At 40.2% G+C, this 27,432-nt stretch overlaps 1 protein-coding gene across 1 annotated transcript in view; it reads left to right on the top strand.

The window, feature by feature from the left end:
* The window catches only part of LOC140188391 (phospholipid-transporting ATPase ABCA1-like), a 210,820-nt gene that overhangs the window by 162,677 nt on the left and 20,711 nt on the right, over positions 1 to 27,432 (top strand). Inside the window, exons 35-43 of the mRNA XM_072244622.1 lie at positions 4,890 to 4,964; positions 6,941 to 7,110; positions 8,885 to 9,062; positions 17,344 to 17,459; positions 17,598 to 17,742; positions 21,487 to 21,610; positions 22,297 to 22,426; positions 25,054 to 25,174; positions 27,052 to 27,114. Of these exons, the coding sequence (XP_072100723.1) occupies positions 4,890 to 4,964; positions 6,941 to 7,110; positions 8,885 to 9,062; positions 17,344 to 17,459; positions 17,598 to 17,742; positions 21,487 to 21,610; positions 22,297 to 22,426; positions 25,054 to 25,174; positions 27,052 to 27,114 (1,122 nt within the window). The remainder of the gene's footprint in view (positions 1 to 4,889; positions 4,965 to 6,940; positions 7,111 to 8,884; positions 9,063 to 17,343; positions 17,460 to 17,597; positions 17,743 to 21,486; positions 21,611 to 22,296; positions 22,427 to 25,053; positions 25,175 to 27,051; positions 27,115 to 27,432) is intronic.

The following is a 27,432-nucleotide window of genomic DNA, read 5'->3' as shown; positions in this document are numbered from 1 at the left end:
CTTCTAATCAGAACTGGGAAAGCAAGAAATACAACATACACCAGGTGAAGGAGTGATAGAGTGTCTGTGATAGACTGAAGGGGACAGGTGGCAGTGCCAGATGAAAGAGAACAGTAAAGGCTTTCATGAATTAAAATAAAAGTAGTTCTGGAGTCCTACGTAAACAAATGGGAGAAACTGGGGCCTCTGTAGGTGACGCCGGATGGAGCGAGTTGAGTTGAAGCTTGCTCCTAAACTTTACGTTTTACCACTCTTCTATTACTTACTTATACTAAAGCATATAACATTTTCATATGCTTGAAATTTGATCCTTATTTAGTGAAAATGAATACCAGAGGACAAAAGACTCTAGCTGAAAGCAGTGGAAAGAGGGAGCTTACCTTGGATGCAATATCGAAATTACTGGATGAAAAAATCGACCAAAAAAATTTGAAACTGGAAGAGAAAATTTCAAAATTATTGAGTGAGAAAATTGAGCAGAGAGATTCAAAATTGGAAGAGAAAGTCGACGCCATGAATGTGACGTTAAGGATGATTAGTAATGCAATGGAAACATTTAAATGGAAGACCAAGGAGTTACAGGGATGTGTTTTTGAACTTGAGGAAGCCGACAAGAAGATAGAAGGCAGAGTCCAGACTCTGGGAAGGAAACTGTATTGGGCTATTCAAGCATTGGAGCAACAGAAAATTAAGATGATTGATCTGGAAGGTCAAAGTCACAGACAAAATATTAGAATAGTTGGCCTGCCTGAAGATATTGAAAAAGGAGACGACCCCACTGAATTTTTCTCTCCATTTTTAAGGAAGGTGTTTGGCTCGGAAATGTTCTCAAAGCCACCAATTTTGGATCGTGCGCATTGAGTCCTGAGAACGAAGCTGGCGTCGGATCTCAAGCCAAGGCATATTGTATTATGATTTCATTATGTACAGATTAAGGAACAGTTAGTTCGACTTGCCCGTCAGAAAAGAATTATGGCTTATGGAAATCACAACTTTCAATTGGTAGAAGGTTATAGTCCCAAAGTAATGCGTCAAAGATCGGTGTTTAAATTGGTGATGAGTGATCTGTATCATGCTAAATTCAGACCTGCTTTATTATTCCCTACTCACCTCAGAATGATCTTATCTGATGGATTCCTCAAATGGTTCACTTCAGTCAAACAGGCTTAAAAGTTTTTCGAGGATCTAAATGCAAGTTCGACAGTTTCAATATAGTCTAACGGTTATGTGGTTTAAAAATTGTCTTCGACAGCTTACATCAAAATGACAGTTTTCCATAGTTTAATGATAGATTTTATTTGCCTAGTGAATAAAGTTGCCAGTTTGTTACAGTCTAACGGTTTCGAAGATTAAAAACTACCTTCAATAGTTTAAACTAAAATGGTAATTTGCTGCAGTCTACAGTTTAATAGTAGACCTTATTTTTTTTTTTTACTTATGTTTTGGTAAAATGTGTATCCTGTTTCGAATTATAAGTATTTGCCATATTTTTAAGATAATTATTTCTTGTTTTTTAAAATGGCTTTCTGAAATATTTTTTTAAAAAGTTTAAAAAGGCCCATGGTCTGTTTTAGTGTGTTCTACGTATATGTTTTTACTTTGTTTAGTCTACTTCAGGCTGGTGTAAATTTAAAACATGGCAGTCTCCTACAGATTAAAGATTAACTTTGTTTATTCTTATGTATTAACATACACTTGGTTTAAGTTTAAAAAAAAATTATAGATCTGGACTTTTATTGTTTGAATATTTTTTTCTCCTAGCTTTAGTAAAAGGTATATTCGGTTCTGAATTAAGGGTATTCGTTATATCTTTATGATAAAGCCATTTTTTATTGATTTTTTTCCTCTTGCGACTATTTAAAATAATTATGTTTGACTTGAGTTCTAATGGACTGATTGCCCTTTTTTGAATTTGTGAAACATAAATAATCTATTAACGCTTTTCCCTTTTTTGAAATTGACTTTTGGTGATTCTTTAAAAACGCTTAGTAAAATGGTGGATGCTTTAAATTTTTTAAATTTTGGAACTTTGTCACTAGAGAGATGGGGGTAGAGTCTGGGGTAGTTTTCTTTCTAGCTGTCTATTGGCTAGTTTCTGGGTCTTGTGGGGTTGGGGAGGGGTGTCTTCTTTTTTCTTTCTGTTCTCTCTGGGCTGACCTGAAACTACAAATACGTCTGACTGTCGTGACTTCTGGTTCCTCTTCTGACCTGTTTTCCTTTTTTTTTTTTTGGAACATGAGTTTCCCTGCAGTAGGATTAACTCTTTACACATGATATGATTTACTCATTGAAAATGTATAAGACTATTAATTTTGTTTCATGGAATACTAATGGTTTGAACCATCTGATTAAATGGAAAAATTTTTTTTAAATATTTCATAGACTGAAAGCTTAAGATTATTTTTGCACAGGAGACTCATGTGAGGAAGGAGGACAGTAAACTTTTTTTAGGTTTTGGAGGGACATGCAGTTTCATTCTAATTCATCCGCAAAGGTGAAAGGTGTTTCTATATTTGCTGATTCTTCAATTTCATTTGTTCATTATGAGACAATTTCAGACCCAACTGGTAGATTTTTGTTAATTACTGGTTTACTTTATAATCAAAAAGTTGTTATGGTTAATATTTATGCTCCAAATGTCGATTATCCTGAATTTTTAAAGAAATTATTTGCATTATTCCCTAACTTAAATGAATATAAGTTGATAATGGGTGGAGACTTTAATTGCTGTTTGAATCCTTTGATGGATAGGTCTTCAGTTAAACAAATCTTACCAAATAAATCTGCATTTTTTATTAATTCTTTTTAGTGGACTCTGGAATGTCAGACACTTGGTGGCTTTTATATCCTAATGATAAAGTTCTCTTTTTTTTCTCTCATGTATATCACAATTATTCTAGAATTGATTACTTTTTTATTGACTCCCAATTAGTACCATCTGTCATTGCTTGTGACTATGATGCAATTGCTATTTCTGATCATGCACCTCTGAATTTATTAATTAAATTAGCTGATGTAAGTTTTAGAACTAGACAATGGCGGTGCAACTCGACCTTACTTCAAGACTTAAAGTTTGTTAGTTTCATTAAAGAACTGATTGTTTTTTTTCTTTTCAACTAACTCTACTGAAGGAATTTCCAGTGGGACATTATGGGAAACTTTTAAAGCATATATTCGTGGACAAATTATTTCATACTCTGCTGGATTAAAAAAGCCAACCAATAATGAAATGTGTATATTGGTTGTTAAGATTAAAGAAATTGATAAAGAATATTCAGTTACTCCCAATTTGGAGCTTTATAAAAAGAGAGTTGAACTTCAGATGCAACATAGTTTGTTATTAACATCTCCCATTGAAAACCAGTTACTTAAAACTAAATCTCAATTTTATATACATGGTGATAAATTGGGGAAATTATTGGCCAATCAATTGAAAACTGTTTCAGTTAAACGTCAGATTATTAAAGTTTGTAAACAGGATGGCAATTTTACGGTTGACCATGATGAAGTTGATAAATCCTTTCAAGAATTCAATACCTCTTTATATCAGTCAGAATTCCCTGACGATACTACTACAATGCATGAATTCTTAGGAAAATTGAATATCCCCAAACTATCATCTGATGAATGTTTACTATTAGATACACTGATTACGGAGGAAGAACTACAGAAAGCAATTTCTTTAATGAACTCCGGTAAAGCCCCTGGTACGGATGGATTTACAATAGAATTTTTTAAATGTTTTTCCGATTTACTCTCTCCTTGGTTAAGTAGAACTTTTAAAGATGCCTTATTGATAGGTAAACTACCACAATCCCTTTATGAAGCATCCACTTCCCTACTTCTTAAAAAAGATAAAGACCCTACTGCATGTGCTTCATACAGACCAATATCTTTGTTGAATCTAGATTTTAAATTCTTTCTAAAATAATGGCAATTAGATTGGAAAACATGTTGCCCAAAATTGTTTCAGAAGATCAGACAGGATTTATAAAAAATCATTACTTATACTTTAATGTTAGGAGATTATTGAATATTATTTATACTTCCTCACATAAAATTCCAGAATGTATTATTTCATTGGATGCTGAGAAGGCATTTGACAGAATTGAATGGAAATATTTGTTTAATACACTTGAGAAATTTAATTTTAGTCCAAAGTTTATATCCTGGATTAAATTGATATATCATATACCTTTGGCCTTTGTAGTTACAAATAGTCAGAGATCTCCCTTTGTAAGGCTTTTTCGTGGTACTAGGCAGGGGTGTCCTTTAAGTCCTTTACTATTTGACATTGCTTTAGAACCCTTGGCAATTGCTTTTCGAGATTCACCAAATATATTTGGCATTATTTGGGACAATGAAACACATAAGGTATCACTATATGCAGATGACTTGTTATTATATATTTCTAATCCAGAGAAATCCCTTCCTTCAGTAATATCATTACTTTCTCAATTTAGTAGCTTTTCTGGTTATAAATTAAATTTTGATAAGAGTGAGTTATTCCCATTAAATACGCAAACTTTAATTTACAGAAGTTTTCCATTTAGATTGGCTATAGAATACTTCATGTATTTAGGGGTTAAAATTACTAAGAAAGATGAGGACCTATTCAAGGCTAATTTCTTACCTTTAATTGATCATATTAAACAATTATTAACTGAATGGTCTCCGATGTCCTTAACATTAGTTGGCCAAATCAATGCTATTAAGATGATAGTTCTACCTAAGTTTCTTTATTTATTTCAGGTAGTACTAATTTTTATTCCTAAATCCTTTTTTGATATTATTGATTCCAAAATTTCTTATGGTTGGTTACTGTTATTTAATGGTTAATGTGTTCATTTCTTGCCTTAAGCAATTACTAAATTTCCTCTTCGTTACAGGGGAGTTCCACAGACCGACTGCTGGAAAACATTACAAAGTTTATCAAAGGGCTGAGCACAAAGAACAATACTAAAGTAGGTCTGAAAGATTTTGATCAACCTTTTCTACACGTCTGTCTAACTGAGCCTATTATATATCAAATGACCCCCTGTTTACTGTTTTCTTTTGACTTAGAGCTGAGGGTTCATAAAATACTTTCCAATCTACAAGTTTCTCTTCAAGTATCAAACTACAATTGATTCACAAGTTATTACATGTGACTTTGTAATAAGAGGCCAGACGAAAGTCCTTGGAACAGCAAGGCAACTCAGTGCAAGCTAAAGAAAGAAACAAAAGGATATTGTGATCTTGTTAAATCAAGCATGGTGAGAGCTTTGTTAGGAACAGAAATGCCCTTTGACCAGGATTAGCTGTAGATTCCATGTCACTGCACTTTGGTTGTGTAAGAGACTCCACATTACAACCTTGTAAGATGGGCAGTGGCCAAAATGAAAGATCTATTCAGTTCACAATTAACATTTTGCAGGCTGGATTTCTTGTAGAATTAAAGGAATCCTGCTGGTGTTTACAAAGCGAGACAAGCAAGGATAAGTTATCTTTGTTCCTACTTTAGGCTATTTCAGTTAAGTTGTCATGCACTCACGTTCAGCGTAGTGCAGCTCTGCGAGAGTTTATCACGCCTGACCCCTGCTGGCAAATGCTTGACTTTGTACGCACCATCCAAGGACAGCAGCAACTCAGTTAATACATCTCCACATCAGAAACGAACATAGAACAGTTCAGTACTGTGCTATCTCTTTAGCCCACAATGTTGTATCAACCTTTTAGCCTATCTAACCTTACCCCCCACATAGTCCTCCATTCTTCTTCCATCCATGTGCCTGTTTAAGAACCTATTATATCTAATGTATTAATGTAAAGGCATCTGTTAGTCTTGCGAGACCATGGATCTGCGCCTGGAAAGTCTTCACTCCCCAGGGTGCAGGCCTGGGCAAGGTTGTATGGAAGACTGGCAGTTGCCCATGCTGCAAGTCTCCCCTCTCCACGACACCCATACAGCTTGGCACCAGTGTCGTCGCAGAGCACTGTGTGGTTAAGTGCCTTGCTTATGGAAACAACACGCTGCCTCGGCTGGGGCTCAAACTCACAACCTTCAGATCGCTAGTTGAATGCCTTAACCACTTGGCCACGTGCCCACCTAATGTATTAGTAATACTTTTAATAATTATGTTAAATACTTACTCCTAACTGCAGCCTCCAGTTTTACTAGCCTTATGGTTAAAGAAAATGGGTCTATCCCAGCCACTAAATGGGTCACACAGAATAACGTATCATATTTAGTTCACACATTAAAAAAAGTTCACTGGAAAATGCTGCCAAAGGAACAAAATAATTAGCAGCTATAGCCAAACTAAAGAGAGATTTTGGCACTGTGTGAATGGGATTGGTTTTTGGGCAGGATTCTGCTAAGATAAGATTTGTTAAGGTGTTGTCTGGGATGGAGTATCTCAATCTTGAGGAGAAACTGAATAGACTGGGTTTGTCTCCCTTGAAGTGAAGAAGGCTGAGAGGGAGCTTGATGGACACACAAAATTATGAAGGACATAGATAAAGGCAGGTATTGCAAACTTATCCCAACAGCAAGTAAGCAATAATAAGTTTAGAATGAATAAGATTTTGTTTTTCATCCAGAGGATGGTTGTAGTTCAGAATGCAGTGCCTTACAGGATGGTAGAGACAGTGACTTTCACATTTAAGAAGTATTTAATTAGCACTTGAAATGATGATGCATTGAAGGCTGTGAACCAAGTGCTGGTCAGTAAGATTAATATAGATGGGTAGTTCATGATTGGCATGACAGGATGGGCCGAAGGGCCTGTTTCTGTGTTATAGGACTTTATAACTGTCTTATTATTGGGGTGCACTGTGATGTGCCTTGTATGCCTCTTTGGCTCAAGTACAGGATCTTAAGAAGCAACTGAAGTATTTTATTAGAAGATTCTAGGATACTTCCATTATAATAGAAAGAACATTTTCTTTTTGTTTGCAGGTGTGGTTCAACAATAAAGGTTGGCATGCTATGGTGAGCTTTGTGAATGTGATGAATAATGCAGTACTGAGAGCAAATCTTCCACCAGGAAAAGATCCTCGACTGTTTGGGATTACAGCCTTCAACCACCCACTCAACTTGACCAAAGAACAACTTTCTGAGGTTGCATTGTAAGTAGCTGGTAAAATAGAAAGTATTTAAATGGTACCAAACAGCACTAATTGGAACAGATTCTTGATCAGCAAAAATGTCAGAAGTTACAGGGAGAGGGCAGGAGAATAGGATTGAGAGAGATAATATATCAGCCATAATTGAATGGCAGAGCAGACTTGATGGGCTGAATGGCCTATTTCTGCTCCTTGGTCTATTGGTCTTGGTAGGGACCCAGCTCAAATCTTTGTGCAACAGCTAGGATGCTGCATTTAGTATTAGGACTCCTAGCTAGAAAGTAGACTGTTTGAAAAACATTCCACCTTATTCCTATTCATTATTCAATGGCTCTAAAATCAAATATGTGAGAGGATTGGACAAGGTTAGCAGTTGGCTCACATGTTCAATAGGTTCAATTTAGTGTCAGAGAAATGTATACAATATACATCCTGAAATTCTTTTTCTTCACAAATATTCATGAAAACAGAGGAGTGCCATAAAGAATGAATGACAGTTAAATGTTAGCACCCCAAAGTCCCTCCCATGCATAAGCAGCAGCAAATCAATGACCACCCCTCTCCCCCACCAGCAAAAAAGTATCGGCATCCCCCACCGAGCACTCAAGCATGTAGCAAAGCATCAATAAAGACACAGACTTGCAGTATCCCAATTCACCTGGTATTCAACATACCATAGGCTCTCTCTCTCCCTCATAAGGGAAAAAGAGGTGTCCACATTTCACAGTGAAAGGGGAGACATAAAAACAACTGGCTGATTTATGATGTTAAAAGTCTGTTGCATCGCTTCTTTCAAGCTCTGTGCCTAAAGGTCTTGGGTCTCTGGGCACACAGCCAGCAACCAGCTCGCTGCTTTCAATCTTCCATGTACTCCCATGACACATCAGGTGGCAGCACCAGCCTCGAATCAGTCCGTCTCCAGAGCCACAAAAATCCGGCACCCTGAAGGCGCACTAGTCTTCTGGGCCACGTCCGGTCATGAGGCCCCAAGAGTGGGCCCCATTCCCGCAAAGAATCAAAGTCAGCATGTAACTCCAGGTCAAGGTCTTCAAAAGAACCCTGAAAAGGGAAAAAAGAGATGTTAAAGATAGAAATAGAGCTGTTTCCGAAGATGCAAGCAAAGGCGTTGCCATTAGGTGCCAGCATCCTAAGTTCCGCCCTCCATGGCCCTATGTGATACCACTTTCAGGCATTGAGATTTAGTTGCTCAAATCCTCTTCATCCTTGATAACTACAGCCCAGCCACAAATTGCCCTTCCTATGTAGAACAGTACAGATCCTTCTACGCAATGTTGTGCCAACCTACATAAACATAACCCATAGTCAACCTAGCCCCTCCCTCCTATGTAGACCATAACTCTCCTTCCTAAACATCTCCAAATTCTGTAAAAGAAAATCAGAAAACCTGCAGATGCTGGCAATGAAATGTTGGAAACACTCGGCAGGTCAGACAGCATCTGTGGAAGGAGAAACTGTCAATGTTAACAAGTGCAGGGTGTATCCAGTATTTTTTTGTGTGTTCGTTCCTTCTTCTCTTTTAAGACTGCCCAATGTCTTGGGCTCAATGTCCATTATTTATGAAGCACTTTGTGATCTTGGGTTGATGGAACTCACTGGATTAGACAGGTCACTAATGTTTTTAGTGTTTTTTTATTTATTTGTAACATTGTTATTGCCTTCCATGTTCAAATGCATATTAAGAGAAAATATGACAGTTATTGCTTATTTGACTGTATGCTAATTTCTAGCTTCTAACACACTTTTCCCCTTTTTGCAGGATGGCTACCTCGGTTGATGTGCTTGTGTCCATTTGTGTTATCTTTGCCATGTCCTTTGTGCCAGCCAGTTTTGTTCTCTTCCTCGTTGAAGAGCGTGTCAGCAAGGCTAAGCACCTTCAGTTTGTTAGCGGCGTGAAGCCTGGTGTTTATTGGCTTGCTAACTTTGCATGGGATATGGTAAGTGCAAGTCAGATATGGCATAGCTTGCAAATTGAAGTGTTGAGCATAATTCTAAATAATATATATTGTAGATGGGCTCTGGAAAGCAATTTAATATTGGGGGTACTTGTGGATTCAGTATAGCTGATATAACACTATTATAAAAGGAGATAACATTGCTGATCATTTAGAAATCCATTGGTTACTAAACTATCTAGAAATGTTAAAGGAATGATATTTTTGCCATGTTTATAGTTTTTTTTTCAACTATGTAGCCAATTAGAGGATGGAGGAAGTGCATTAGAGGTGTTGTATATAAAGCCGAGGAAAACATTCTATAGATGTGTCAAGAAATAGATGGACAAATTTCTTTTTATTGCAAGAGAGATTGTAGCAAATTAGTTATTAGTAAGAAAATAAAAGATTCCAATAGAAACATAGAAACATAGAAAAATAGGTGCAGGAGTAGGCCATTCGGCCTTTCGAGCCTGCACCGCCATGTATTATGATCATGGCTGATCATCCAACTCAGAACCCTGTACCTGCCTTCTCTCCATACCCCCTGATCCCTTTAGCCACAAGGGCCATATCTAACTCCCTCTTAAATATAGCCAATGAACTGGCCTCAACTGTTTCCTGTGGCAGAGAATTCCACAGATTCACCACTCTCTGTGTGAAGAAGTTTTTCCTCATCTCGGTCCAAAAAGGCTTCCCCTTTATCCTCAAACTGTGACTCCTTATTCTGGACTTCCCCAACATCAGGAACAATCTTCCTGCATCTAGCCTGTCCAATCCCTTTAGGATCTTATACGTTTCAATCAGATCCCCCCTCAATCTTCTAAATTCCAACGAGTACAAGCCCAGTTCATCCAGTCTTTCTTCATATGAAAGTCCTGCCATCCCAGGAAACAATCTGGTGAACCTTCTTTGTACTCCCTCTATGGCAAGGATGTCTTTCCTCAGATTAGGGGACCAAAACTGCACACAATACTCCAGGTGTGGTCTCACCAAGGCCTTGTACAACTGCAGTAGTACCTCCCTGCTCCTGTACTCGAATCCTCTCGCTATAAATGCCAGCATACCATTCGCCTTTTTCACCGCCTGCTGTACCTGCATGCCCACTTTCAATGACTGGTGTATAATGACACCCAGGTCTCGTTGCACCTCCCCTTTTCCTAATCGGCCACCATTCAGATAATAATCTGTTTTCCTATTTTTGCCACCAAAGTGGATAACTTCACATTTATCCACATTAAATTGCATCTGCCATGAATTTGCCCACTCACCCAATCTATCCAAGTCACCCTGTATCCTCTTAGCATCCTCCTCACAGCTAACACTGCCACCCAGCTTCGTGTCATCCGCAAACTTGGAGATGCTGCATTTAATTCCCTCATCCAAGTCATTAATATATATTGTAAACAACTGGGGTCCCAGCACTGAGCCTTGCGGTACCCCACTAGTCACCGCCTGCCATTCTGAAAAGGTCCCGTTTATTCCTACTCTTTGCTTCCTGTCTGCTAACCAACCCTCCACCCACACCAATACCTTACCCCCAATACCGTGTGCTTTAAGTTTGCACACTAATCTCCTGTGTGGGACCTTGTCAAAAGCCTTTTGAAAATCCAAATATACCACATCCACTGGTTCTCCCCTATCCACTCTACTAGTTACATCCTCAAAAAATTCTATGAGATTCGTCAGACATGATTTTCCTTTCACAAATACATGCTGACTTTGTCCGATCATTTCACCGCTTTCCAAATGTGCTGTTATCACATCCTTGATAACTGACTTCTGCAGTTTCCCCACCTCCGACGTTAGGCTAACCGGTCTATAATTCCCCGGTTTCTCTCTCCTTCCTTTTTTAAAAAGTGGAGTTACATTAGCCACCCTCCAATCCTCAGGAACTAGTCCAGAATCTAACGAGTTTTGAAAAATTATCACTAATGCATCCACTATTTCTTGGGCTACTTCCTTAAGCACTCTGGGATGCAGACCATCTGGCCCTGGGGATTTATCTGCCTTCAATCCCTTCAATTTACCTAACACCACTTCCCTACTAACATGTATTTCGCTCAGTTCCTCCATCTCACTGGACCCTTTGTCCCCTACTATTTCTGGAAGATTATTTATGTCCTCCTTAGTGAAGACAGAACCAAAGTAATTATTCAATTGGTCTGCCATGTCCTTGCTCCCCGTAATCAATTCACCTGTTTCTGTCTGCAGGGGACCTACATTTGTCTTTACCAGTCTTTTCCTTTTTACATATCTATAAAAGCTTTTACAGTCCGTTTTTATGTTCCCTGCCAGTTTTCTCTCATAATCTTTTTTCCCCTTCCTAATTAAGCCCTTTGTCCTCCTCTGCTGAACTCTGAATTTCTCCCAGTCCTCAGGTGAGCCACTTTCTCTGGCTAATTTGTATGCTTCTTCTTTGGAATTGATACTATCCCTAATTTCTCTTGTCAGCCACTGGTGCACTACCTTCCTTGATTTATTCTTTTGCCAAACTGGGATGAACAATTGTTGTAGTTCATCCATGCAACCTTTAAATGCTTGCCATTGCATATCCACCAACAATTCTTTAAGTGTCACTTGCCAGTCTATCTTAGCTAATTCACGTCTCATACCTTCAAAGTTACCCCTCTTTAAGTTCAGAACCTTTGTTTCTGAATTAACTATGTCACTCTCCATCTTAATGAAGAATTCCACCATATTATGGTCACTCTTACCCAAGGGGCCTCTCACGACAAGATTGCTAATTAACCCTTCCTCATTGCTCAAAACCCAGTCCAGAATAGCCTGCTCTCTAGTTGGTTCCTCGACATGTTGGTTCAAAAAACCATCCCGCATACATTCCAAGAAATCCTCTTCCTCAGCACCTTTACCAATTTGGTTCACCCAATCTACATGTAGATTGAAGTCACCCATTATAACTGCTGTTCCTTTATTGCACACATTTCTAATTTCCTGTTTAATACCATCTCCGACCTCACTATCACTGTTAGGTGGCCTGTACACAACTCCCACCAGCGTCTTCTGCCCCTTAGTGTTACGCAGCTCTACCCATATCGATTCCACATCTTCCCGGCTTATGTCCTTCCTTTCTATTGCGTTAATCTCTTCTTTAACCAGCAACGCCACCCCACCTCCCCTTCCTTCATGTCTATCCCTCCTGAATATTGAATATCCCTGAACGTTGAGCTCCCATCCCTGGTCACCCTGGAGCCATGTCTCTGTGATCCCAACTATATCATAATCATTAATAACAATCTGCACTTTCAATTCATCCACCTTATTACGAATGCTCCTTGCATTGACATGCAAAGCCTTCAGGCGCTCTTTTACAACTCTCTTAGCCCTTATACAATTATGCTGAAAAGTGGCCCTTTTTAATGCTTGCCCTGGATTTGTCGGCCTGCCACTTTTACTTTTCTCCATAGTACTTTTTGCTTCTACCCTCACTTTACACCCCTCTGTCTCTCTGCACTGGTTCCCATCCCCCTGTTGTGAACTAACCTCCTCACGCCTAGCCTCTTTAATTTGATTCCCACCCCCCAACCATTCTAGTTTAAAGTCACCTCAGTAGCCCCCGCTAATCTCCCTGCCAGGATATTGGTCCCCCTAGGATTCAAGTGCAACCCGTCCTTTTTGTACAGGTCACGCCTGCGCCAAAAGAGGTCCCAATGATCCAAAAACTTGAATCCCTGCCCCCTGCTCCAATCCCTCAGCCACGCATTTATCCTCCACCTCATCGCATTCCTACTCTCACTGTCGCGTGGCACAGGCAGTAATCCCGAGATTACTACCTTTGCGGTCCTTTTTCTCAACTCCCTTCCTAGCTGCCTATATTCTCCTTTCAGGACCTCATCCCTTTTCCTACCTATGTCATTGGTACCTATATGTACCACGACCTCTGGCTCCTCACCCTCCCACTTCAGGATATCTTGGACACGATCAGAAATATCCCGGACCCTGGCACCAGGGAGGCAAACTACCATCCGGGTCTCTGGACTGCGTCCACAGAATCGCCTATCTGACCCCCTTACTATCGAGTCCCCTATCACAACTGCCCTCCTCTTCCTTGCCCTACCCTTCTGAGCTACAGGGCCAGACTCTGTGCCGGAGGCACGGTCACTGTCGCTTCCCCCGGGTAAGCTGTCCCCCCCAACAGTACTCAAACAGGAGTACCTGTTGTTAAGGGGCACAGCCACCGGGGTACTCCCTATTACCTGACTTTTCCCCTTCCCCCTCCTAACCATGACCCACTTGTCTGCCTCCCGTGGCCCCGGCGTGACCACCTGCCTGCAACTCCTCTCTATCACCTCCTCACTCTCCCTGACCAGACGAAGGTCATCGAGCTGCAGCTCCAGTTCCGTAACGCGGTCCCTTAGGAGCTGCATCTCGATGCACTTGGTGCAGATGTAGACGTCCGGGAGGCTTGGAGACTCCAGGGCCTCCCACATCCGACACCTAGAACAGCAAACTGCCCTCACACTCATACTGCCCCTCTCCTCAAATAACAACAGAAAATGAATGCCAAACCTTCCTCGCCTGTTTCCGCCTAAGCCCGTTGAGCTGAAGCCCTTAAGCCTTCACTCTGCTCCCGGCTCACTCCGCTGCCCGCAAACTACGCTGCCCGCTCTATGAGGCTTTGTTCCTTTTAAATCTGCCGCGCTGCACAGCCCGACGTCACATGCCTGCGCAGTCCCGCCTCTCAGAACGCCGTTGGAGAAAAAAAATAACGAAAATTTCAAAAATGTCTTTCTCGGCACTCCCACTCAGACTCTCAGACTCCTTCTTCGAATCAAACCTGAAGCAGGATGTTTGCCCTTTTAAATCTGCTGCGCTGCACTGCCCGACGTCACAAGCCTGCGCAGTCCCGCCTCTCAGAACGCCGTTGGAGAAAAAAAATAACGAAGATTTCAAAAATGTCTTTCTCAGCACTCCCACTCAGACTCCTTCTTCGAATCAAATAGGTGTTGTTCCAGAAAGAGAAATTGAAAGTGTTTGGGCTGGGCCTAAGTGATTGTTGTACAGAGATACAGGATTTGTTTTTCAAGACATCAATACTCTATTTTCTGATCTTACAAAAGTAAGTTGCCTGGCCTACAATACTGATCGCTGTAAAAAATTGTGGCTTACTAGAATGGGAAAACAGGTGAAATTTAATTTAAATAAAGCACTTTTGCCAAGGAAACAGATTCATTAGTGCCTGTTTTGTTTTACATGCATCACAAAAGTGGTTTAATTTGAGTAAGACCACAATAATGATCATATCTGGTGAAATTGCATCCTTAGGAGATTTGCACAATCTCTGCACAATAGTCCGTGGCTCATCTTGTATTTCACAACTGTCAGTGGCATCCAAAAAACACGTCATTAAGTATATTTAATGTCAGAGAAATGTATACCATATACATCCTGAAACTCTTTTTCTTTGCAAACATCCACAAAAACAGAGGAGTGCCTCAAAGAATGAATGACAGATGTTAGAACCCCAAAGCCCCGCACCACCAGCTCCCCCTCCCATGCACAAGCAGCAACAAGGCAACAACCCCTCCCTTACCAGCAAAAAAGCAACGGCAACCCCCACCAGGCACTCAAGCGTGCAGCAAAGCATCAATAAAGATAGACTTGCAGTACGCCAAAGACTACTCACTCACCCGGTAATTCGACATACCACAGGCTCTCTCTCTCTCCCTAATATGGGAAAAAGAGATATCCCCGTTTCATAGCGAGAGGGGAGACATGACAAAACAGCTCGCTGATTTATGGTATTAAAAGTCATGTGTAGCATATTTCATTCCTTACAGACGTCAATTAGAGTTCCTGGTTACAACCATCAACCACTGTTGAATACATGGTATAACTAGGAGTATATTGTGCTACTCTTGCGTATGTTGTGTCAGTTTCGAGGGGGACACCGAAAGGGCGGCCAGATTTATTGTCATATGCACAAGCTCGTGTATGCAATGTGTAAAGAAAAACTTTACCTGCCGTGGCAGCAGAAACACACAGCATCATATAAGCATCATAGGTTGCTTGTCACCTACCAGCTGATGCCTGAATGTCCAGGTCTTGCTGCATGCAGGAATGAGCTGCCTCATTTGCTGAGGAGATGGGAATGGGTCTGAAGATTGAGTAATCTTCAGCAAAGATCTCTACTTTTGGCCTTATGATGAAAGGAAGCTTATCATTAGAAGAAAGGTCATTGATGAAGCAGCTGAAAATGGTTGGGCCCAGGAAACTGCCTGTGGCACCCTTGCACTAATGTGCTGAGGATGGATTGACTGAATCTCATCTTCCTTCGTGCAGGGTATGACTCCATCCATTGGAGCGTTTTGCCCTCAATGGGAATGCACTTCCACATCATTTACAACGAAGCCCCATCAAGTGATACATTAGTGGAGATTTATAGCACATTCTCTAATGTTATGTATCTCAGAGTCTTCTATATAGTCCTGTAAATGGGTTTTGATGGCTTAGCACTGCACAGCAGTATCTCTTCTGTGGCTACAGCCATTTCATACTTTGACCCACAAGAAGCTTATACCTCTAGTGGTTCAAGGACATACCTGATCAAAATTTCTCCATGGACGGCTTCCAGACCATTCAGGCTGACCGGAAGTGCACTGAGAGCGGTAAGCGTAAAGGAGTCGGGTGCTTACTGTTCTGGTTAACAACAGATGGTGCAAACCGGGTCATATTACGATCGAGGAACGTGTTTGTAGACCGGATATTGAACTTTTTGCTGTTGGACTTCGGCCATATTCCACCGAGATACGACACTGGGTGGCACAGGAGGTCCTTTCTGCCTGTGGCCATCGTACTTTGCAGCTCCTCCCGTGGAGAGTCAGACACCCTGAGCCAATAGGCTGGTCCTGGACTTATTTTCCATCTGTCATAGTTTGCAGTTGGTTGTTTGATTGTTTGTGGTTTTTGTACTGCTATATTTATGCTCTATTCTTGGTTGGTGCGGCTGTAACGAAACCAAATTTCCCTCGGGATCAATAAAGTATATCTATCTATCTATTCAGGGGTAAGTGAGGACCTAGCGTAGGATGACTGTGGGTCACGGTGAGTTTTCTGACTGAGATGGCTATGTGCCCTGTGAGACTGGCAGCAATTTCCTTACACAGATACTTTTTGGGAGTGTAAAGAGACAATCAAGCAAGTCGTCTGTGATTCCAACAAGTCCATCATTGTTTCAACATCCTCTGGAATGAAAACCAGCCAGTAGAACCTGTATGACAGATATTTGTTTCATAACTGTACACATTCTTTTTATAGTTTTTGATTCTGGGTATAAACCTGTCATCACACTGTTCCTAACATATTTCTGACCAATTTTGTGATTTTTTTTAATGGAGGAATCTGAATGGAGTTTATGGCTACATACAGGACATGTTTCTGGCACCAAAAAGAAGTAAAGTTTAATTCAGAGTATTTGGGTTTAATACAATTAATGGATTCAACCAATAGGCAGAAATTAAAGGAGGTAAATAAACAGAGGTTTAAATACATAATCCCTTGAAATGAAGGAAGTAAAATAAATCGTTTAAAAAGGCTAAGAAAATTGAAAGTACTACAGATACAGTATGTAGAGAGAACAAGAATAAGAATCAATGAGGTGTTTAAGCAGGATACTCATTGGCCCATCTTTATACTTTGGGTATTATATACTCAGCATTGCTTTTTGAAATAGGACAAACAGCAAGCATATGAATTAGGAATTCACCAGGATGAAGCCAGGATAGGAAACTCTAGTTATGAGGATGGACATGAAGCATTGGGAATCGATTACACCAGAACTGCGAATGTTGAGTTGATTTAATAGAGAATTTTAAAATAAGGAGAGACGTTGGAGTAGAAATAGAGAAAAAGTCAATTTCCTTTCATTTGAAGTATAGAGTTTATTAAGGACGAGAAATTTTAGAACAAAATTGACTTGTGGAAAATATTGTTATTGCTTTGGGTACTTTGGTGCATGTTGTCCACTACTGAAACCATTACATCTTTGAATAAGGAAGTTGAATGAGTATTTGAAGCAGAAATTAATATTGAGCACTTGAAAAGTGAATTCCTGTAGATCAGTGGGATAAGCTTCAGGTTGTCACTGTAAATCCTCATTCTGATATTGTAATGAAGTAGCTCTATCATGGTACTGTGGGTGCATGTGTATTAACTATAGATAAAATGTGTTAGGTAGAGAATATGATAGGATAAACCAATTTTGAATTGTTCTTTGATGGAGATAGACTAACACCCAGTGACATTTCTTTTCATGTCATTCCAGTGTAATTATGCAGTACCTGCCACAATGGTTGTCATCATCTTCATCTGCTTCCAACAAAAGTCCTATGTGTCTGCCTCTAATTTGCCAGCCCTGGTCCTCCTCCTGTTTCTCTATGGGTAAGCAGGCAGTGGTTTTTAGGTCCTGGATTACATTTGTTTTGAATTTGAGAATATCAGCAGTGGATTGTCCAGAGATTGCTCTCTCAGATCTCAGATTTCTGGTTGATTTCATGTTTGCTGGTTCTCTTTCCTCAGGTGGTCCATCACTCCCCTTATGTATCCCGCCTCCTTTCTGTTCAGCATTCCCAGCACGGCCTATGTGGTGTTGACCTGTGTTAACCTGTTCATTGGCATCAATGGCAGTGTCGCCACCTTTGTCCTGGAGCTCTTCACAGACAAAGTAAGATGAAGTTTCCCTGTCCTATAACATTATTCAAGAATTGTGATAGAAGAGTAGTGTAATTTATTGATAATGTGCTGGTGTGGGTCATTGCATTCACTTTCACAATTAATGATACTGATATTTTGAGTTTTTTATGACAATTGTTCATTCCCTTGATCTGTGAAATCACTAATGACAGATGAGAGAGAACCAACATCTCATTATTCCCTCTGTCCACTGGATGCCAATGCCCTGATATTCTCCTATAATATCATTAGATGCAAATCGTCCACTAGGTCTTTGAGTCACTGATATTGCCCTATAGATCTAGATACCCTAATATGACCCTGAAGTCCTAGATGTTGATGCACTGATATTCCCCTGTATCAGCTTCAATAATATGTCAATCCCTTCTGTCTTGTATACACCTGACTATCAGTACAGCATAGTAGGATAGTGGTTAGCATAACACAATTATAGCACCAATGACCTATGTTCAACTCTGTTGCTACTCTCTGTAAGGAGTTTTGTACATTCTCCCTGTGACTATGGATTTTCTTCAGTTGCTCCGGTTTCCTCCCACATTTCAAAGACATATGGGTCAGTAGGCTGATTGGCCACATGTACAATTTGGTGGCCACAAGGGCCTGTTACTGTACTGTATCTCTAAATAAATAAAACAAATAAGATATTCTGCAATTCCACGTCAGTGCTGGTTTCAATGCCTTGACATTGTACTGTATCCCTGTGGATGCAAGTGCTTGTTACTCCCTTGTATCACTGTATGTCAGTGAGCTGACATTGCACTCTATCCCCAGGAATGTTCTCCCCTGTTATGAATCTTCACACCGTTACCTCCCCATGTGTCTCGATTACTGTTGCATGGTTAATTCTGTCTGTTAGAATGAAAAAATGGGTTGAAATTTGTAATGGTGCTGGATTAGATGCTGATAATTTTGTTCATAAGAACATAAGAAATAGGAGCAGGAATAGGCCATCCAGCCTATCAGTCCTGCCCCGCCATTCAATAAGATCATGGCTGATCTGTCCATAAACTCAGCTCCGTCTACCTGTCTTTTCCCCGTAACCCTTAATTCCCCTACTATGTAAAAACCTATCTAACTGTATCTTAAATATATTTAGTGAAGAAGCCTCAACTGCTTCCCTGGACAGAGAATTCCACACATTCACCACTCTCTGGGAAAAACAGTTTCTCTTCATCTCCAGCCTAAATCTTCTCCCCTGAATCTTGAGGCAATGTCCCCTAGTTCTAGTGTCACCTATCAATGGAAACAACTTTCTTACTTCTATCTTATTTATCTCTTTCAAAATTTTGTATGTTTCTGTAAGATCCCCTCTCATTCTTCTGAACTCCAGAGAGTATAGTCCCAGGCGACTCAATCTCTCCTCTCTGGAATCAACCTGATGAACCTCCTCTGCACTGCCTCCAAAGCCAGTATATCCTTCCTCAAGTATGGAGATCAGAATTGCACACAGTACTCCAGGTGTGGCCTCACCAGTGCCCTGTATAGTTGCAGCATGACCTCCCTGCTCTTGAATTCAATCCCTCTAGCACTGAAGGCCAACATTCCGTTTGCCTTCTTAATAGCCTGTTGTACCTGCAAGCCATCTTTTTGCGACTCATGAGCAAGCACTCCCAAGTCCCTCTGCACAACAGCATGTTTTAATCTTTCACCATTTAAATAATAATCTGCTTTTAATCGGTTCCTAGTGAGAAAGGGATCAGGAAAGAATTCCTGTGTGGAGTTGATCCTACCCAATGAAAGAGCAGAATTACATTTTGAGAATGTGAGGTTAAGAAGGAAAAAATACCGAAATGAATGGTAGCAAAGCACTGAAGTTCAAAAGTCACTGTGGTTGTGGTCATTGTCTGTTGAACATTGATGGATCAGCTGACATTTTATTTCTTTGAGACAGTGCGCTTATATAACCACTTAACAATTACAGCACGGAAACAGGCCATCTCGGCCCTTCTAGTCCATGCCGAACTCTTACTCTCACCTAGTCCCACTGACCTGCACTCAGCCCATAACCCTCCATTCCTTTCCTGTCCATATATCTATCCAATTTAATTTTAAATGACAACATCGAACCTGCCTCAACCACTTCTGCTGGAAGCTCGTTCCACACAGCTACCACTCTCTGAGTAAAGAAGTTCCCCCTCATGTTACCCCTAAACTTTTGTCCTTTAACTCTCAACTCAGTCTTCTTGTTTGAATCTTCCCCACTCTCAATGAAAAAAGCCTATCCATGTCAACTCTATCAATCCCCCTCATAATTTTAAACGCCTCTATCAAGTCCCCCTTCAACCTTCTACCCTCCAAAGAATAAAGACCTAACTTGTTCAATAGTTACCGGAGGTCTCTAAAGAGGTACCAGTGTGCGGAGGCCGGAGGGACAATGGTGAGGTAAGTCACATCAGCAAGTCCGTAGATGCTGAAAATCCAAAGCAACACAAACAAAATGCTAGTGCAACTCACCAGGCCGGGCAGCATCTATCGAAAAAAGTCAACAGTCAACGTTTCCGGTTGAGGCATTTCTTCAGGACCGAGAAGGAAGGGGAAACATATCTCAGTAAAAATGGGGCAGGCGAGGAAGGGGTATCTATGGTCCACTCTGTCGGAGTGTTGAGTTTACCAGGAGACAAAGACTGCAGGGACGAGAGTTTTTCTGTTGACTAATATACTGTCTGTGGACACCGCTGGCAATTCTGGTGTTGTGACCCAAGTCGAGACAAACACCATGCTGCCCACTCCACCAACAACACGGCAAAGCTGGACACATAACAGGGGACTTTACATCTCACAACACTGGATTCAGTAATGAAACCCTTGATTAATGTTGTTGTCCCACTAAAATCATAAGAAACGTCCATTTAGGTGTTTTTAAATATGAGCGCACCCCCACAGGTGACGACACACAGGCGCACCCACGTGCCTGACGTCACACATGGGTTCCCACACCAGGATCTGCCCTTGCGTCACCTACGCGCTGGTGAGCTCAAGCTTATTTTTAACACGCAAACACGAGGAATTCTGCAGATGCTGGAAATACAAGGAAGAATTAATTTTAAAATGACTAAATCCCAGCTTGCTCAGTGATGGTATGCATACTCTCTTGAGTAAGCAGGTTTGAGTCTCAACCCCACCAAACTAATTGCCCTTGGACACCTCCTTCTAGTATCCAAGAATATTTCAGCATGAGTGCAGAAAATAATGGTCACCAGGTTGTTCAACTTTAGTGCACATTCAACGTTAAGCATGGCCCTGTCCTCGGCCAACACTCTAAATAGTCAGGTGCAGTGCCTTGGCTGATTTCTCTCTGTAGCTGGTAGGCTGAGACCAGATGCAAGATCTTCACCACCGTTCTGACTGAGGTCAGTCTTGTCAATCAGATCAAGGTTTCACATTTACATTTCTCCAACCGAACCATCAGCAGGAATGTTAGTCAGGTGAATTAATTTCTTTCCATTTCACTGTGCACAGGGCTAACATCCAACTGAACCATCTTGCTTAACACAAAGAAATTCCATTCCATGTCTTGTGTGACAAGAACACATTGGACAATTCAGGATGTGCAGCCTATTCAGTCCATCCAGAGACACAATCCCTTTTTCCATCACGAAGATAGTTACTTGCATCACACCTATTCCTGTTACTGAATCAGAGTTCAGCAAAGTGACAGAAAAAATGGAATCAAAATTATTTAATTTATTGGTTTCCTTATTTCCTCTCTGTGCAGAAATTGAATGATGTCAATCGAATCCTGAAGAAAGTATTCCTCATATTCCCGCATTTCTGTTTGGGTCGAGGATTAATAGACATGGTGAAGAATCAAGCCATGGCAGATGCTTTGGAGAGGTTTGGTCAGTAATTGTTATTAATGATCTTCTCAAGTCCAGCCAGAACTGCTTTACAGGAGGGGGAAGGAAATTGTATTCCTTATTGTTTTAGCTGATAGTCTTCAGAACATAGCATTTTCAAGGCAAGTTCAAAATTCTCATGAGCAGCAAACAACCGATCTCCTCTTATGTGCCAGTTGTAGTTATATAAATTACACAGAATTTACAGCAGAGAACAGACTATTTAACCCAACCACTCTCTGAAACCTTTATGCTAACAAGCATTTTCACTCTCTAATTACAATCAGTGGCTAATTTATTAGGTATATCTATACACCTGCTCATTATTGCAAATATCTAATCAGCCAATCATGTGGCAGCAACTCAATGCACAAAAGCATGCAGACATGGTCAAGGGGCTCAGCTGTTGTTCAGATCAAACATCAGAATGGAGAAGAAATGTGACCTAAGTGAGTTTGACATTGGCTTTTTATTGTGGATTTATTTAATTGGCTGAATATAATTTCCCCAGGCAGTGATCTGAATTGTTACTGAATCATTAGTAATGACTTCTGTACTGCTAGTCACCACGCTACTACATTCTAGTAATTATAGACAGCTATTCCAGTTTAATGAAGACTACATTATTTTTGTTGGCTTGGTTAACTAAGAAATTCCTACCTGAACTTTGTGTCTTGTGTCTGATGTAGGAGAGAAGCAGTTTGTGTCTCCACTCTCCTGGGACCTGGTGGGGAAGAACATGTTTGCTATGGCTGTCCAGGGAGTCGTCTTCTTTCTGTTCACAATTCTATTACAGTATAAATTCTTCATCAAAATGAGGTGAGTAGTTGGCTTAAAATTTTACTGCATCATCCTTTCAAAAAATTAGTGACTGTAGTCTTTCTAATGAGTGGTGTGATTGTCCAGTTCTTTGAAAACAGGATTTGTAAAATTCTGCAGTAGCAAAACAGAGCAATTTGTTAAAATCTTTTTGTTGGCCAACGTTTACATCCAGTCCTGCACAGTAGGATAAAAATCTGTTCTATCTTCTGACTGCATGTGTTTGGAAATTTTCTATTGAAAGTGCAAGTACAGAATAGAACTGTTCCTAATTCAAAGGTATAAAACCATAAAACCCTGGAAATACTCGGTGCTTCATCAGTTCTGACCTTCCAGTCTTTGACCTGAAGCCTTATCTCTGTTTCTGTTTCCAGATTTTGCCTGACCTGTTTTTACCATTTTTCAATTTTATTTCAGATTCCCAAAATTCAAAGGGTTTAGTTTTCACATTTGTTGTCTGCGTACTCTCTGTTACAGGCCCTCCTTGGGTAATGAATACACAGTTTATGAATCTGCTCCCATAAGTATTACTGAGTTTAAACAAGAATCCCCACAGCATTTGGGCACCACCGTCTCTTAACATAGGTTGTCAGTTTCTTTACAGGTCGCCACTAGAGTTGCTTTGGGAATTGGTGATCTTCTGATGACACTTATTCAATAATACTTTATTAAACAATGCAATAGCCACTGACACCTCAAACCCATCAAAACCAGCCACTGAGCACGGAACATCCTGGTTTTGTACCATTATAATTAGGCAAAGGAAGACAACAAATAAGTGTTCATGTTAATTAGCCCTTATCAAAATCATAGATTTCACATTGAGTATTTTTGGATTTAGGAACACAATGAACTTGTGGACATCCAGAAAAACAAAACTTGTTCATGGTTATGAGTGGCCTATAATTGTAGTTTACTTGCATGACTCAGGAGTTACTGGTTGAAAAATACTCAAGCTGCTGGAGTAACTCAGCAGGCCAGGCTGCATTTATAGAGGGAGATGAACAGTTGATACTTCAGGCTGAGACCTTTCAGGAGTTGATGAATGGTCTCAGCCTGAAATGTTGACTGTTCATTTTTAATTCATCGTTTAATTTTTCATTTTACAATATTGCTGACCCTTGACACTCCTTAATGTTCATTAGCATTGTTACATAAAGGGCAACAATGAATATCAATCAAGACAGGTTATATAAAAACAACCAAACATTTATTAAACACGTATAAATGATAAGGGAAAAAAACAAACGAAAACTATAACCGGAAGTTAACAGATATGCAGCCGTTCACCAACTCGCCACTCGGCTTGGTTCTTAAAGCGTTAAATGCGAAAACAGTTCTTAAAGCGATACAGTCAGATATAGTTCCTAAAACGATAACTTCGAAAGTCCACAGTTTTACACGTTCAATTGGGAGAGACTTCTCTGGAGAAGGATTTCTTCACAGACACACCTTTACTGCTGGTTCTGTCCACAGGATTCCCGATGCCGAAAATAAACAGTTTAAATCAACTGACCTGAAATCCCTTTAGAGAGAGAGAGAGAGCAGCTTTTTGCATGAACTTCTTGCTCTTTCTGGCAAGAGTTATCTCGATGCAGGTACTCCTCCAACGACGACTCAATAAGGTCGATTCTTTATTAAACTGCCAAACGATGTCAACTTCTGTCGATCCTTCGATATATTCTTCACTCTCCCTTCAACTGTTGGAATTGAGTAAATTGGCACATCCAGCCACAAATTTCCAGTCCAAATAATATGGAATCTTTCAGCAGAGCGCACAACCGTTTTAAAAATGAAACTGCGTCACAAAAATAAACGCAGCAGAAACGGAGGCACAGCACATTCTACCTGGAAATCTACAAACTTAAAAACCCTACTGCGTCACCTGAGTCGACCCTTATTTAGTCACGGGGCACATGTCATCACGTGACCTCACATCAGTGGGAAAATCACATCAGGTGACCTCCAAAAGACCATTACATCATTCTCACTAAAAAAAAACAGATCTCCATGAGCATGTAACAGCATGGAGATTTCAGGATTTGGAGAAGGGATTTCCCATCCCCCATTCTCACCCACACTTAGAACTATTCTCATCTGAGAGCACAGATTTCTTTTATTGGGTCACCCTTGCTCTCTTGCTAATGTGGCCATCCTTCCTGCGCGCTCTTTCATGGTACATTTGTGGCCATTTTGTATTATTGATAATATAGCAAATATCAATTTGCAGAGCCACATTCAGTGTCCTAAATCAGAATTTTCATGAGTAGCCCCCTGCAAAACCCTCGTCCCTCGCTGACATGCTAAATGCACTGAGCCAAAGATGATACATGAACATTTTAATCCAAATAAGACAGAATAATCCTGTGCCCCTGAAAAATAAGAAGAACTAATATGTGTTTTCCAATTAACCTTCAGTTAGGCCAATGAGAACTAAATGCATGATCCAGAATATAAATGTTGGGAAGAGGTGACGACATGCAGAGGTAATTTGGTGTCACATTTGCAACCTCTAATCATCTGTACGGCAATTATTCAAAGGGATAATATACAGAGCACAAAGGCTTTGGATTTTAATTTATGTTTGAGCTAAATTAAGCACCTACACCTCTGCTTTCTCTCCACAGGCCTATGTCACTGAAGCTTCCTTCTCTGGAATCAGAAGATGAGGATGTAGCCAGAGAGAGGCAAAGAGTCATGTATGGCGGGAGTGAGGGTGATATTCTAGTTATCAAGGATCTCACCAAGGTAAGGGATGTTAAAACTGTGAACTGCTTCTTGACGTATTTCACTAAATGACTGTTTGTTTCTTCTGGCAGTGCTGGCAAGTTCAATGCACAGTCCAAAATTGAGCCAAATGGAATATATCTCTAGGTCTCTGTTAGGCCATTTTCAGAATGTCTGGTCTCTCGTTTCTGAAAGTGCAGTGGCACACTTCAAAGTTAATCACAGATGCATCAACAAATCAATCTATTACTCTCTATTTTATGGAACATACAGTACTCTTGTGGCTCCAAATAACCTGAAGTGAGGAATTGGAGAATGCAAGTGCACTGTTACTTGGTAATAGCATGTACAATTTCAGATTGGACACAGTTTCCTAGAGTTGCCTTTTATTGAACAGTCATTTATAAGTTCTACAAGATTCTGTGTTGACCTTACTGTGGATTACTCAACAGAGCAAGGTTGCTGGTTTGTAGAATGGTGACAGTTCCTGTAATTATTAGAAAACAATTACATAGTGATCAGTGATAGATGGAATAAGGTGGGTAAGGAGCAGTAGGATTGCTAAAACTTTACGTTTTGCAGTAGGGATCATTTTCTGAATCTGATTAGTGTGTTAAGCCAAGGCTGATGAGGTCCATAAAAAGGAAGTCTGTGACCTTGTTTCCTTGTCACACTAAACACAAACATCCTGTTTGAAGGTCTGCAAGGGTTTCTGGTCCTTCACTGTTCTAAGTACTTCACCCCATTAGTGAATCAAACACTAATTTACAGATGTCCAAGTGACCTGTTCCTGGATCAGCTAGTATTTGATATACCTCTTGCCTTACTCAAGCTGTCTTTTACATGAACAATTCCCACAGCGATGTCTTCTCAACATTCATGCCTAATTAACTTTAATTCCCCTGCCCCCTGCCCCCTGCCCCCTACCCCCCCCGAACTAAGGATTTTTTAAAATTTTTGTTCGAATCATTTATTTTGGTAAAAGCTTATCAATGACCTTTTTACCACTGAATCCTGCCTGCTCCAGCTAGAAAGCACCTTATAAAAAGTTTTAAGTTTTTATAACTTAAATTTTTTATAAAAAGTTTAAATTTTAAGACTGTTTGGTTTAAAAAAAACTATCTCTTTTGTTTTAACCCTTTCAATTAAATCACCATTTTCATTTCTTAACTATCACATTATTGTCATTAGGGTCTAGTAATTAAATTAACCTTTGTGATTATAATTATGTGAGTTTAATTACCTGCTTTCGATGACACTTATGATACTGGTGGTAATATCCCACAGGACCAATGTATTTTCTGTAAATGGCATGAAACGTGTTCAAGCATTTCTCAGTTTAATTTCCTAATCTATAAGCACATGAAAGAACAGCAGATGAACTCAGGGTCAAAAAACGGGCAACACACGTCAAAGTTGCTGGTGAACGCAGCAGGCCAGGCAGCATCTCTAGGAAGAGGTACAATCGACGTTTCGGGCCGAGACCCTTCGTCAGGACTCTTCAGTCAACCAGCAACTTTGATGTATATTGCTTGAATTTCCAGCATCTGCAGAATTCCTCGTGTTTGCGTCAAAAAACGGGAACAGTTTCAGAAAAAGAGAGGGCTCAACTATTACTGGGTACAGTGAAACTTTACCCTTGTAATATGTACGCTTCTTTGCCAAGATCCTTCATATTTAGAATAAAAACTGAAAATGTTGGACATACTCTGCAGGTTAAGTCATGTCTGTAGGGGGGGAACAGAGTTAATGTATTAGGTCAAAGATCCATATTTTGTACTGCTTATTGTTGGCAGTTTGAAATTGAGATTTGATTTTTCTGTATTGGGTACCAAAAAGCATAAAACTAGTGCCATCTGCAAAAAAAAAAAAAAAAAAATCACTTCCTATCTCTCCAGGTTTACAGAAGGAAAAAGAAACCGGCTGTGGATCGATTGTGTGTGGGAATTCCCCCAGGGGAGGTGAGAGCCTGCATGCATGGTTGATTGTGGTCATTTCAAACACCTAAGATTGTTACTACCTGATGCATAGACCTGGCAGCATGTTGTTCTATCCAGTGACATGCTGGAAAGTTTACTTGCAGAAATGTCAAGTTAGGGGAACATTTGACTCTCCATATCTTTCTATTGTTGAAGTACCTAATAAAATGCTACTCACTGGTCCTTGTGTAGAAATAGATATTGAGAACAGATGATTTTAAGGGAGAGCTCAATATCTGCAAAATTGGAGAAATAAACAGACAAAATTTCTAATTTCTCTTCTCTAAGTTATGTTTGAAT

The sequence above is a fragment of the Mobula birostris genome, chromosome 26 (assembly GCF_030028105.1).
Source record: "Mobula birostris isolate sMobBir1 chromosome 26, sMobBir1.hap1, whole genome shotgun sequence".
NCBI lineage: Eukaryota > Metazoa > Chordata > Chondrichthyes > Myliobatiformes > Myliobatidae > Mobula > Mobula birostris.
The sequence above is the reverse complement of the archived record's forward strand: the minus strand, read 5'-3'. Positions and strand labels throughout refer to the sequence as shown.